Source organism: Asterias amurensis, chromosome 2 (genome assembly GCF_032118995.1).
Source record: "Asterias amurensis chromosome 2, ASM3211899v1".
Taxonomy (NCBI): Eukaryota; Metazoa; Echinodermata; class Asteroidea; order Forcipulatida; family Asteriidae; genus Asterias; species Asterias amurensis.
This window is the reverse complement of record NC_092649.1, coordinates 17947113-17960669: the sequence shown is the minus strand read 5'-3', so window position 1 is coordinate 17960669 and position 13557 is coordinate 17947113. Positions and strand designations below refer to the sequence as shown.

At 37.7% G+C, this 13557-nt stretch overlaps 2 protein-coding genes across 2 annotated transcripts in view; one reads left to right on the top strand and one right to left on the bottom strand.

The window, feature by feature from the left end:
- Positions 1-588: 588 nt before the first annotated feature.
- On the bottom strand, positions 589-11723 carry LOC139950465 (synaptotagmin-1-like). Its single transcript, XM_071949155.1, has 9 exons — positions 11321-11723; positions 10020-10217; positions 9224-9364; positions 8382-8495; positions 7581-7715; positions 7070-7185; positions 4893-5022; positions 3483-3611; positions 589-2718 (listed from the first exon to the last, which is right to left on the bottom strand). The coding sequence occupies exons 1-9, from the start codon at positions 11522-11524 to the stop codon at positions 2647-2649; spliced, it is 1239 nt and encodes a 412-aa protein (XP_071805256.1). The 5' UTR covers positions 11525-11723; the 3' UTR covers positions 589-2646.
- Positions 11409-13557, top strand: part of LOC139950494 (protein lin-37 homolog) — a 36935-nt gene continuing 34786 nt past the window's right edge. The window contains exon 1 of the mRNA XM_071949214.1: positions 11409-11529. The gene's annotated coding sequence lies outside the window, so the exon portion shown is untranslated. The remainder of the gene's footprint in view (positions 11530-13557) is intronic.

The window sequence follows — 13557 nt, the reverse complement described above, 5'->3', positions numbered from 1 at the left end:
TCAACTGAACATACTTATGGTGACTCAAATAATGACCCACAACTGATGTATTATTGGTCATGTTCTCTTCAACTGAACATACTTATGGTGACTCAAATAATGACCCACAACTGATGTATTATTGGTCATGTTCTCTTCAACTGAACATTCTTATAGAGACTCAAATAATGACCCACAACTAATGTATTATTGGTCATGTTCTTTTCAACTGAACATACTTATGGTGACTCAAATAATGACCCACAACTGATGTATTATTGGTCATATTCTTTTCATCTGAACATATTTATAGTGACTCAAATAATGACCCACAACTGATGTATTTTTGGTCATGTTCTTTTCAACTGAACATACTCATGGTGACTCAAATAATGACCCACAACTGATGTTTTGTTGGTCATGTTCTCTTCAACTGAACTAAAATTTAGAAATGGAACAGCTTGACAATACATGTTATTGTAAAGTTGGAAGGTTAATAACAATGTTTAGCCCAAAATGCAAGTACACACAAACAAGTTTTGGTTAGTGTGTAGCAGTTTCTTTATAAGAAACCGTTCAAATCGACAAAAAAGCAAAGCACCTTTCTAAGCATAATGAAAAACCAAATCATGTGTTTAAATAAAAAAAAACAAGTTCATACTCTTTTTTTCAAAAATTACAAACTATGTTTAATAATTATCATACTAAAATAAAACACTTGAAATAATTTGAAGTAGAACACGATTCATTTAAAAAATATATCCATTTGATTATCATTTAGAATATGCACAAGACTCTAAACTCTAAACAAACAGAAAACAATAATCTACAATGGCTTATTCATTCTAAAAAATAGTAAGAACATTTATTTATTTATTTCAATCATGTTTTGTTGTTGTGTTTCCAAAGGACAAAAACCCCATGTCTGGATGACTACACTGGACGGAATAATAAACTTCTCAACGAACCAAAGCTAACTTTGAAACACAAATGAGTACAAAAGAAATTTCAATTATAGCAAATTTTACCTAAAAAAGAACAAAAGACATCAAAATAAATAATACAAATTCTGCTCATACTTGGTGTTCATAAATTACCAAACTGCAATTAATTTTTTACCATTTTTTTTTTTTGTACCAAAATTATTAAGAAACATGTGTAGTTCAACCAGTGAACTTGCCAAATGAAATACTTGAAGGAAAAGTACAATATTATTATTTTTCATGAACCATCTAAATGTTCAGGTCGTACAGCTACAATGTACATGCAGTAAATCTTTTGAAGACCCGCCCCTCCTTTCCCCCCAAAGTAGTACTTATTTTATATACATTGCATATGAGGCTTATTTCCATGGTAGCAATCAAAATAAACTCGTGTTTTCTTCAGTTGCTATGATGCATTTCCTCATGAACTTTGACACAGTAGTTAAGACCGAACAATTTCTCTTAATAGTTTATCTTCAATTGTATCAATACATTATAGCATTATACATATGTGCTTGAAGTCTGAACTGAACTATAAAAGTGTGGTGTTTAAAAACATACTAAATATCTTATCTGATCTAGTTTTTGAGTTTTTGTACACAAATTTCTTGACTCTACAAGTGACCCATGCTTTTTTAGTCTACCAACAAATCCAAAACACAAAGAGCAAATATTGTTGACGCAAACTTTCTTATAAATTATACCCATACAAATCAAATAGCAGTTAAATGCCACTTTTTGAAATTTGTTCACAAACATTTTACACTCTACTTGGAGTAGAAGTCAGGCAGCGCGCAGTAGTCGCGCAACCAGCAGTTCGCTGCAACTCGACTTTCTCACCACGTGGGACCATAAACGACTTGTCCACAAGTCTAGTCTAACCTGTTACCTCTAACTTTTCCGAGCCAACACTCCCACTATAGAGAGATTTACACATGGTTGTACCCGCAAGTTTACTATTTATTTACAGTTTCTTCGTATCCGGTCCATGCAAAGCTTCAAACAATACTGTAACGTCTTATTTGTACACAGCTCAGTGGAAGAAAACATACAATATTCCATTTTCATGGAGATTGCACTGTACAAGTTTTACCCAGTTTTGTTAAAAACCAAGAAGGCACATCTCAAAACTTGTACATTTTGTATTTTTGTAGCTATTATGAACTTATTATAAAACAAACAGTAAAATTCCCCATGATCAGTGTAGTGTCTTGCCTGCCAGGAAAGGCCTTGGAATGTAAAAGGTCACTCTTTCTATATTCAAGGTTACATATTCTATGGTCTTCTTATTGTATAATCTACACTGTGAGTTGTCTTTTGTTTTACATTTTCTTCCAAGTTGCGTACCAGTCGGCTTTCCTCATCTATCATTCTAGCATTTAAAACTTCCACATTCTTCAACTATTACGAACGGATAGTCCTTGGTATAAAATAGAAACATTTCATTTGAGTACAAGGCCTGACCTACAAATTCACATGGTGTTGACTTTAATATCCTAGGGCAAAAAAAAGTTTGAAATCAAACTTAAGTAGGAAGGATATCAGGCCTGAACTAAAAAGTCCTATAAATATATTAGTTACTTATTTTAGATTTCTGATGAGGTTTTGGTTTAGTTCAGATGCGTTCTCCTGTTGTCTCCCATCTCATGTCATCGTCCTTTTCACCTTCGTCTCAAGACCTCCTCTACATAGGTATTCCATTCAGTATCCTGATCTTGGCTGATGAGCCAGCTTTACGACTGTGGACGGTCAAAACCTGAACGTAACACATAATAGATCAAAATAAGACGTGAATAATCAATTGTGTTGTAAACTTGGGTGTGATCCTTGGCTGCAGTGCAGTCAATGGTTGTACATGTACATGTACATGTACATGGTTTGTCTGGCCTGGATTTTCATCTTTGAACATGTTGAAAGGGCAAGGCTATTTTCACTTTGCAAAGGGCACCTATGGGAAACCTTTGAAGGTCACCAAGGCCAACAGTCCCAAGACCAGGGGCAAGGAAGGCCATGGCCTCCATGGACAGCAAGATCGACTGAGCTTGTCAATCTGTGATTGACCATTGACTAGCAACGAACATGCTCAGTGATGTTCCTCTTCGAACGACTCATTCAAAAGTCGGTATTGCCTTCAGCCTTTTAGCTTTAGTGTCACTAACCATGGTCAAAAAGCTGGTTCCAAATGGTCGACCACAGTAGTCAACCAATGGTCGAGTAGCCTGGGTTTGAGTCAAAATAGTCACCTTTTAGTTAACCATTGTACAGTGTATGCACTCGAACTTGCTCTAAGTCTCAAAGTCTCACATTGACTGGCACAAACAGCCACCCCATGCCTTGTTCCCATAGTTGACCTGAATGTTAAAAATGTTTCAATGGGGGACCAAGGCGAACTTTGAGAGATTTATTTACATAAACACTTGGCAGTCATGTGGTTTAGAAAAAGTAACATTGGAGAGGGCGCTAGTCATGTGCAAATGTATCCATGAGTGAATGCACCAAAAGGCCTAATGATAGACTTACCTTGTTTCCATGGTGGTTCTGGAAGATTAACTTAGGATACTTGTAGGCAGCATGGGCGTACATGGATTCCCTGAACTCCTGCACAGTGGCAGTCTGAGACCACTTGGTCCGCACCCGGTCAGAGTTTTTCTGGAGGGAAATAAATAAATTAAATTAAAACCGTGGCTTTCTTTCACTTTACAAATTCTCTATAGGGCCCAACTCCTTCAATATCCTCATTGCTGTAGTGTATGACAAAGAAGGAATTGGGTTTTTAGTGATCTGCAGCAGAGGAGGATTTAGAAAGCTTTGGGACACTATGAGTTTGTATGAGGATGAGATTAAGAAGGACTTTGGCTATCGGGCTATTTTTACAAAGGAGGATTTTGAAGGTATTAGGTCTCATGTAGCTTGGCCAAAATAGAATTGTGAAGGTTTTGGGCTCTTACCGGTGGAGACATATTTTTTTGTTTGGCAACTTAAATTTTCTTTGTAAGCTTGGTCATTGTTTTAGGGTTCACAGGCATAGGGTGTTCATTGTATACCACACAGGCTTTGTAAACACACCATTCATGCCATTGGAATCTTTGGAATTTCTCAAGAAAAGAACAAAAAGAACCTACCGGTATTCAAAATGGCGCAAATACCAAATATAATACACCAAGGGCCCTAACAGAGCTCCTAAACTGAATCATAAACACAAAAGGATTTAGAAGGATTTGGGATAAAATGTTCATTTACAATAAGGAGAAGAATATTGAAGGATTTGGGCAGTATGTTTCCGAAGGGTTTGGTCTGTTAGGGTTAAGCCTAGGTGCAAGTCTCACATACATTTAATGAGTGATAAAGTGTTTGTTTTCTTCTAAGTTGTTTTCTTCACACATTGAGCTTACACAACTTTCAGCCAACTCAGTGAGGGCGATGTTTGGGTCTTGTGGTGACGTCATATTCAATGGGTCTATTGCCATCATTAAGTTAAGCCTTGACTTCAAGCATTTTTAATCCTCTTTGTAAAACTTGTTTTTTAAGATTGGTGTCTCATTATTTGCATTTTTGTTCTTGTATTTTTAACTCTTGGCAATTTGTATATTTTTTCTCTTTGTAATTTGACTGCTATAAGGCGTTTGGCTGCGATGTTTTTTTTATTATTATAAACCGTATCAAAATTTCACAAAGCTACAGAATCACACACATACTGTGACACGTTTCAAACACTCCCCTCGGTGCCCTCATGTAGTACAAAGTACAGTGCATTAAAAACCCAGTTCATACTTCCTGCGAATGCGATACAAATTCTGAAATCACAGGGCTGTTTTCACAGCGAAGGTTTTGCAGGAAATCAGCACAAGGCATAAGTCAACTGATGCAAACTATCCGTTGCAAATTTGAGACATAAAAACTGGAAGTATGAACCAGGGTTAAGAGTCTTACCAGGTCAGCAAGGGGAAACTTTCCGGTGTAACCTTCTTCTATATCCAGGTTGGTCAGGTCAATAAACACCTGTCCCATAGCCTCTGTGTTGCCCAGGAATGCTTTGTCAAGCACATGCAAGACAATATACCTAGTGCAGATCAGAGCAATAAGAGAGTGTTTTGTTAATATTGAAGATGAGTAGCTGTTTCTTGTATTGAGAGAGCGGGAGAGAAGGTGCTTGCTACAGAACTGGGCCCAATTTCATAAAGCCTGTAAGCACAAAAACTCGCTTAACACAGAATAGTATTGTTTAGCAGCCCTGGGGCGAACCACAGAGTGGGTCCAATTTCATAAATCCTTTAAGCACAAAAAACTTGCTACACACAGAATAGTCTTGCTTAGCAGAATCAGGTTACCAGCCCAAATTACATTAAGTTTGCATTGTTAGGGATAGTGCCCAACTAAATTTTTGCTTAGCTGAGAAATTTGTCAAACAGTATTTTCTGTTTTGTGAAATTGGGCCCTGTTCAAAACATAGTAATTTGCATGCGAGTGTTTTTTTTTTTTACCTTATGAAAAACTGTGCTTACTATTAAGTTCTGTGAATTACAGAACTCAAACCTTGCTCGAACTCATATATTATTCGCCCCACCTCTGGGAAAAGAATGTCTGGTGTAGGTCTGGTGTGTCATGGCCGAGTGGTCAAGCACACCAGATTTGGGTTCTGAACAGCAGAGTGTGGGTTCGAGTCCTGGTCTAGACCCTTAACCATTATTGCTTAAAGGCAGTGGACACTATTGGTAATCACTAAAAATAATTATCAGCAAAAAACCTTACTTGGTAATGAGTAATGGGGAGAGGTTGATGTATAAAACATTGTGAGAAACGGCGCCCTCTAAGTGATGAAGTCTTTGAGAAAGAGGTCATTTTCCACGAATATGATTTAGAGACCTCAAGTTTAGAATTTGAGGTCTCGAAACAAGCATCTTAAAGCACACAACTTCGTGTCAAAAGGATGTTTTTTTCTTTCATAGTTATCTCGCAACTCCCAACGACAAATCAAGCTCAAATTTTCACAGGTTGTTATTTTATGCATATGTTGGGATACACCAAGTGAGAAGACTGGTCTTTGACAATTACCAATAGTGTCAAGTGTCTTTAACACCTATTGCTTTGACCTTTGGATGAGACATAAAGCAATAGGTCCGTGTGTTGTGCAATGTGCATAAAAGAACCCAGTACACTTATCGTTCAGATAAGGGGTTCACTCCAGTGTTTCTGGCATGGTTGACAATTCCATGCGCACACAACCGAAATTACCTGTGTGACCCCTGGCCTTTAAACACATGTGTTAAGGGGTGTTCAGCACAGGGCTGTAAAGTTACACTGGACCGGAGGCCAGTGATTTAAAGCCATTGGACACTTTCGGTAAACAGTATTGTCCAAGGCACACACTTCGTGTATCACAACTTATATATAAAATAACAAACCTGTGAAAATTTAGGCTCAATCGGTCATCGGAGTCGGGAGAAAATAACGGGAAAACCCACCCTTGTTGCCGCACGTTTCGCCGTGTCATGACATGTGTTTTAAAAAAATCTGTAATTCTCGCTATCGAGAATTGATAATTGTTTTAATGTTTTCTCAAAGAGTAAAGCATTTCATGGAATAATATTTCAAGAGAAGTCTTTCACCATTACCTTCTGTAAACCCTGTAAGTTATTTGTATATCTGTGAACCTTTTTTTTTTTTTTTTTTCTGTTCCGAAAGTGTATAATGGCTTTAAGCATCAGGCCAGTAAACTATTGACCATACAAGTCCGTCTGTCTTGTGTTTCTGAACAACAATACCTCTCTGTTTTTTTTTCTAATTTAAACTGAGAAATACAAGTATCTCTAAATTCTTTTTGAGAAAAACAAAACTGAAAGACAAGAATTAGAGGAATCTTCTCTCAGAGCTTGCTCCAATGTGAAATAATGTGAAATAATGTGAAAAAGTGTAGAATGTTTTTTCCGTCTCATTTTGATTCCAATCTTGCAACAAATTTTCTAGTCCAATAATAGTTTTGAGCTACAAGCCCTGCGGTCTTGTCATGTCTCCCCCTAACCCCACAATTTGAGCCTGGGTGTTGTTGCAGTATCCATAAAGGAAAAAAACCCAAATAACTATTGTCTGAGTTTAGCCCCTTGAATTACCTGTCTTGCAGCTCCTCCCGGGGGACGTTGTACTCAAATATTTCTTCCCATTCTGGGTTGAGTGTTTCACGCTGAACCTTGGTCTCTTCTACTTTAGGAATTCCTGGAAGGATAACCTGCAAAAAGATGACAAGTACTAAAGAAATTAAGTTCAAAAATATACCTCAGTTTCCCTTGTGGTTATTTTCTTGTATGTAAAATAAAAAGTCGCATCCAGATCAAAATTTGTATCCTAAATTTGTGCGAAATGATAGAGAAATGATAGGCTATTTAAAACAAACTGAACTATGAGCACAAAGGGTGAAAGCTTGCGAGCGCAAAGCTTGAAAGCTTGCGTGCTAAAGCTTCCACATGCGCAGCGTGCAATACATACATTTTTCTTAGGTTTTGAAAGCCCTAACCTGCAATCGTGGGTGTTCCATATGGTTTTATCTTCATTCTCTTATCACTTTAATCTTAGAATAAAAAGTTGGGGTTGGGGGAAATCATAACCCTGATAACTGATGCTTACCTTCACATATGGATTGGGCTGTTTATTCTTGTCTCTACACACCAGGTCATAAGCTCTATGAATTGAGACTAGTAGGGTTTCCGGCAGCTTGTAAGAAAGACTAATCTCAAGGTCACCACTGATGTCAAGGTCAGTCTGGGGAAGGGACAAGAGCAATACATAGGGTGTCATGGCCGAGTGGTTTAGACTTAGAGCATCAAATTCAAGGTTCTAGTAGTTAAGTCACAGGAGTGTGAGTTCAGGTCCCGGAGCGAGATACTTTACTACAATTGCTTCTCTTCTCCCGGGGGTATGAATATGGGTACCTGCGAAGGTAGAGGCTGATATTGTCAGGATTGTGAAGTAAAAAGCCTTTGGAGCGCAAGGGTTGCCAAGGTTACTCCCAGGGAGCTACACATGTAAGAAAGATTAAAGGAATTTTATTGGCCCAATGACCAGGCCACTAATGTAAAGCGCATTGGGATGTTTATTATAAAATACGCTATAAGAACTAGTTAATATTACTGTACGTGCTTGATCAGGTTGGCTCTGTGGTTTCTTACCCTGCCTTTCACCTCTATGGACCTCAGTAGAATCAAACGTCACACACCAGCCTTGCAAGTTGAGTGGGTTTTTAGATCAGAAATGATGGCATGGATTGTCTCTACACCTCAGTTTTTGCCTAGCAGAGAAAATTTGCTAAGCAATATTTTCTGCTTACAGCTCTATGAAATTGGTCCCTGGGCTTGGGTCAAGTGTGTATGGCCGCTCAGCCAGAAGACCCCAATAGATTTGTCTCACTTATTTATTTGTTTACATTACCTCTGCTTGGAGCTCAAACCACCGGGTGGTAATATCATTCCAGTTGATCATACCCAGCTCAATAATGTTCTCACCCATGAAGTCATCTTTGCCGAGGTGGTCATGACTCAAAACCTGTGGTAGGGCGAAATTAGGAAAGCATAAATGGGTCTGAGAGAGGGCATGTAAGTTTGTATTTATAATTGTTCCCATCAAGATGGAGTGACAAGGTGTGTCAGTAAAAAATCCCTTTTGTTGCAGCGTCTGAAATGGCCTCTCAAGGGATTTGTGGGAGTGCCATTTTTGATCATGATCGTGATGACATGACTGAGTGAGAGATAGAGATTGTATGATCTACAGAGGCGCCAGTGTTTTATACGAGTTTTTGAGGCTGCCACTATTGCCTGTAAAGTAGAATGATAGACAGCTCGTAGCAGACAGAGCTTTTGGCATTTACATTATGTTGACTGGGATATGTTGTTGTTTTTGGCTTGGATTTCCCTCAAACCCCTCTGAACACTGGAACTCTGTTGACTCGTTATTTTTTAAGTCTTTGATTTCTGTGTTACACATGTAAATGCCAACTACTCCTGGGGCTGGAACACAGTTAATCCCCCTTCACAGTTCGTAAGGATGTAGAGCCTATATGGGTATCATCCGATCGGTGCCTAGCTGGTAGACAGAATGCACTACCTTCCCAACTTGTGGTTGTGGCTTGTTATGTACAAGTGTCATGACTGGAAATTGGACCCACACTCTGCTGCTGACAACACCAGAGCTTGGGTACTGTAAACTACTGTAGACCGCTTGGCCAATAATTATTAGCTGGTCCATTCTGAAGTGCTCATTGATATAATACAAACCTGAATGCGTAGTAAGCTGTTGACAATGTCTTTCTCTGCCACAGTGAAGGTGAAGATTTCATTAAAGCTGGGATTTAACGATCTCTGCACGTAGCTGGTCGTCTTAGATCCATTACTACTGTCATCAGGGATTAGATCCAACTGCAAAAGAAACATGGTCGATTTAGTTCCATAAATCTACTTGACTGAAGTTCTAAACTGAACCTTGTTATTGTTAATAGATTTGTTGCAAGATAGTTCTAATAAATATTAGTCAAAGAACCTCATATTGCAATCGTGTACATTTAACAGGGCTCCCCGGGAAACCGTATTTGCACACTGACGAGTTACGCTGTAAAAATAACACCCTCCTTTGTCTGAAAATACAAATTACTGGAACAAAAATCAACATTTCAGTAAACAAAAACATGATTTAAGGTGTACATGGTACAAGAGCATTAATTCAGGTGGCCATGAAAATGTGGGTGGTTTGTAAGGATTATGTAATAACCCACAAAAGAAACTGACTGGGTAACTTTTTTGTTTAAAGAGAATTTGACTAGAGCAGCACTTGAACCTGAGACCCACAGATTTCATGCCGACACTCTACCAACCATGAAATATTTAGCTCAAATGTTGGCAGTGTCCTTTTTTTTTTGCAAAATCCTTTTTTTTTAGGTGACAATCAGAAAATAAACAACCTGCAACTGCCATCATAGCCAAGAATCACAGACCAAATGATACTAATTCAGAGCTGGACTTTCCCTCGTAATTTAGCAAGTAGAAAACCTTAGCCTTGAATTGTCCACCTACTCACCCTGACATAAGGATCTGACGCTTTGCCTCGTAGATCCTTAGCGCTGAGGTCCCTTGCACTGATCACCTTCACCATAAGAAGCTCTCTATTTTTGTCATACTTGAGGGAAAGTTTCACCTCCCCCTTGGCATCTCCGAGTGTCTTCATCACAGCTGGGTCCATTTTCTTGTAAAGTTGCTTCAGGATGTATACACTGTCCTGTACAAATAAAAATATATAGTATTTTTACTATTATTATGTAACTACAGCAACTTGTTTTATTTCATCTGATTACTAACTGCTTATTTCAGGCTTGATGCTCCACAGAGGCAGTAGAGGCAATTGGCCCCTTTTCATTGAAAGAGCAATGGGCATTAAAGGGAAGGTACACGTTTGGTATTTACTCAAAACAAATATTAACTTAAAAAATTACTTGGTAACAAGCATTGGGGAGCTGTTGGTAGTATTAAACATTGTGGGAAATGACTCCCCCTGAAGTAACATAGTTTTTGAGAACGAGGTAATTTCTCACTAAAATAATAAAAGACTTCTAGCTAGAAGTCTTTTATTCCTATCTGAAAGCACACAAATTCGTCCAACAAGGGTGTTTTTTCTTTCATCTTTTTCCGATGACCAATTGAGCTCAAACTTTCACAGGCTTGTTATTTTATGCTTATGAGGACACTGGTCTTTTTTGACAATTACCAATTGTGCACCTTCCCTTTAAGGACTTGTGTTGTCCCTTGAAGAATTCCAATGTTTACAATGTCCCCTCATAGAATAGAGGTGATCCAAAAATTGAAGCTGAATGAGCATGTTTTTTGTTTCATATTTGTAAAAGAAAAAGAAGAAAAAACACTTTACAGTTTAAAAAAAATCACTTTAGTCTTTAGAAACTGATATTGTAGTTGTACTTGATAGTTAATGTTGCAAGCAGTTATACCAAGTTATGTCACGTGAGTATGTGTGACCAATTCCGACGTTTGACAAAGTACACAAAATAATAATTAATAGATAGACTAATAAATATATATATAAAAGTGTATATTGAGCAATCCAATTCATTGAAGATTGAAACTGCTAATCATTGGTGGAAATAGTCCAAAGTCCGAGAATAGACTCTAAAGTGTAGATTTGTGGCTACAATGTTACAAATGTAGACTCGTCCTACATTCTCTATCCACGAATCTGTACTTTCTCGTCCATTCTCCTTGTATTTTTGTATAAAATAATGATGATGACAAAAGTCAAAACAGTATGTATGTATACTGTTTTTAATTTTAATTCACTTATTAACAAGAAAGGAGCTGGTTCAAACCTACCTTATATCCATCAAACTCTTCACCAGTGCCCTGCTGATTCATTAACGGTCCATATTGTCTTTTTTTAGGGTGTGCAGTCATCGTTTGTACCAATCTAGACACACGTTCGTTGTCCGCCTCAATTCTGTCGTCCATTTTAGACCGTGTTGACACCTTCCGATCCTGCGGTGCTGGTCGCTCTGTTGTTGACGCCGAACCACCCATTTTCGGTGAGTGTTTTTACCTCCTTCGTAGTGAAATGTAGCTTAGAAAACGTCTAGTGGATACAACCATGCCTCATATCATCTACGATATTTGTCGATTGCAGATTATTTGCGTCTTTAGACATGTAGACGGCATTTTGTCTGAACATTTTGCTTCGGGCCAGAAGTTAAGTGCGAGATTCAGACGCCATGTTGTTTAATGTGTGACGTCAATCGTGTTCATGGTGAGGAATTTCTCTACGACTGTTTTATGTCTGATAGAAGTGCTTATGTCTGACGACTGTTTCATATTTGTCTGTTCCTGGACATTGAATTTACCCCATGCAGAAACAATAATGAGAAAAATAAATAAATAAAAACAATAACAATAAATTAACCAATACTAAAATAAAAAGGACTGCTTTTAACTGGTACTTAATTTGTATTTGCCTTTTCCATATTGTTGTTATCATTCATTGAGTATTTTTACTCGTTTTTTAAACTGTTTATTTATTGTTCATTTACTGTTAGTATCTCGAGAAAAAAAAATAGCTGAATATCTTCAGCGCCAATAGAAAACAATTTATGCATACATGCAGGCCTTCATATTTTATACAAATAAATAATAATATTAAAGGCAGTGGACACTATTGGTAATTACTCAAAATAATTGTTAGCATTAAACCTCACTTGGTAAAGAGTAATGGGGATAGCTTGGCAGTATAAAACACTGTGAGAAACGGCTCCCTCTGAAGTGGAGTAGTTTTCGAGATAAAAAGTAATTTTCCACGAATTTGATTTCGAGACCTCAAGTTTAGAACTTGAGGTCTCGAAATCAACCATCTAAACGCACACAACTTCGTGTGACTATAGGGTGTTTTCTCCTTTCATTATTATCTCGCAACTTTGATGACCGATTGAGCTCAGATGTTCACAGGTTAGTTATTTTATGCATAGTTGAGATACACCAACTGTGAAGGCTAGTCTTTGACAATTACCAATGGGTAATTCTTGAAAATCGTTTTTTTTTTCCCCGCAATTTATGTTTATTGCATATCGTATCGAGGGTTTACACCTTTGGTCATTGGTGTGGACATCAGTGTCCCAATATGTATGAAATTACAAATCTGTGATCATTATTAGACTCAATTGGTCATCGTCAGTTGCAAGAGAATAATAAAAGAAGAAATACACCATTGTTATACAAAAGGGGTGCTTTCAGATCAGACGCCTATAGTCTTTTAACATTCGAGTGAGAAACAACCTCTTGCTCAAAAAGTATGTTACTTCAGTTCAGAGGGAGCCGTGTCTGACAGTGATCAACAGCTCCCCATTGCTTGTTTTAGTAAGTTTTTTCCTGCTACGAACTATTTTGAGTAATAACCAATAGTGTCAAGTGCATTTAAGGCTGACCATAATGCAGCATTCATACACTTTATAGTATCCGCATTCTCTGCCCCGTCAACCCGTCCCATTTCCCCCGATGCAAAACAATGGATTCCCGCACCTTGTAACCTGTGCCACTCATACTATTCTGTAGAAATCCTGATTATTCAGAAACACCTTTTATGTTGTGTGTGCTCGTGTGAAGGCTAGATATTTTAAGCATAGCAGGTGATCAATACAATGGCATCGATAGCATTATTTTGTTATTGCCGTAATTTTTGGGGAAATTCCCTTTTACAATCATCATAAGTGGTTTGCGCTATGCGCGTAGGCATACTTATAAATATTACCAAGGCAATATCAACCGTTTCTTATTGCCAGCACAATTAACATGAAGCGGGTGCTGTCTCTGGCATGTTTCAATACTACCAGGAGATTGTTGGAAATGTTAGGTTAAAATAACAAACAATTTGTTTTGATGTTTTTTTTCTTTTTAATGTTTGCCCATTATAAGTATTTTTAATTTTAATAGACGGATAATTTGCATCGGGGATAGAGAATATTATTAGAACTGTTTTACCCATACACGCACCGATGTGTGCCTGTACTCAGTACTTTCCCTAGATAATGTGAAATTAACTCACAGAGAAGCATTGCTATTTGAATTTT

Bases quoted from the DNA above. Each gene is read 5' to 3' on its own strand.
- LOC139950465 (XM_071949155.1), bottom strand. From the start codon at position 11,524: ATGGGTGGTTCGGCGTCAACAACAGAGCGACCAGCACCGCAGGATCGG. The intron at 8,496-9,223 runs GTTTGTATTATA...GCCCTACCACAG, and splicing joins ACAGCTTACTACGCATTCAG to GTTTTGAGTCATGACCACCT. The intron at 3,612-4,892 runs GTAAGACTCTTA...ATTTCCCTCCAG, and splicing joins AGTTTCCCCTTGCTGACCTG to AAAAACTCTGACCGGGTGCG.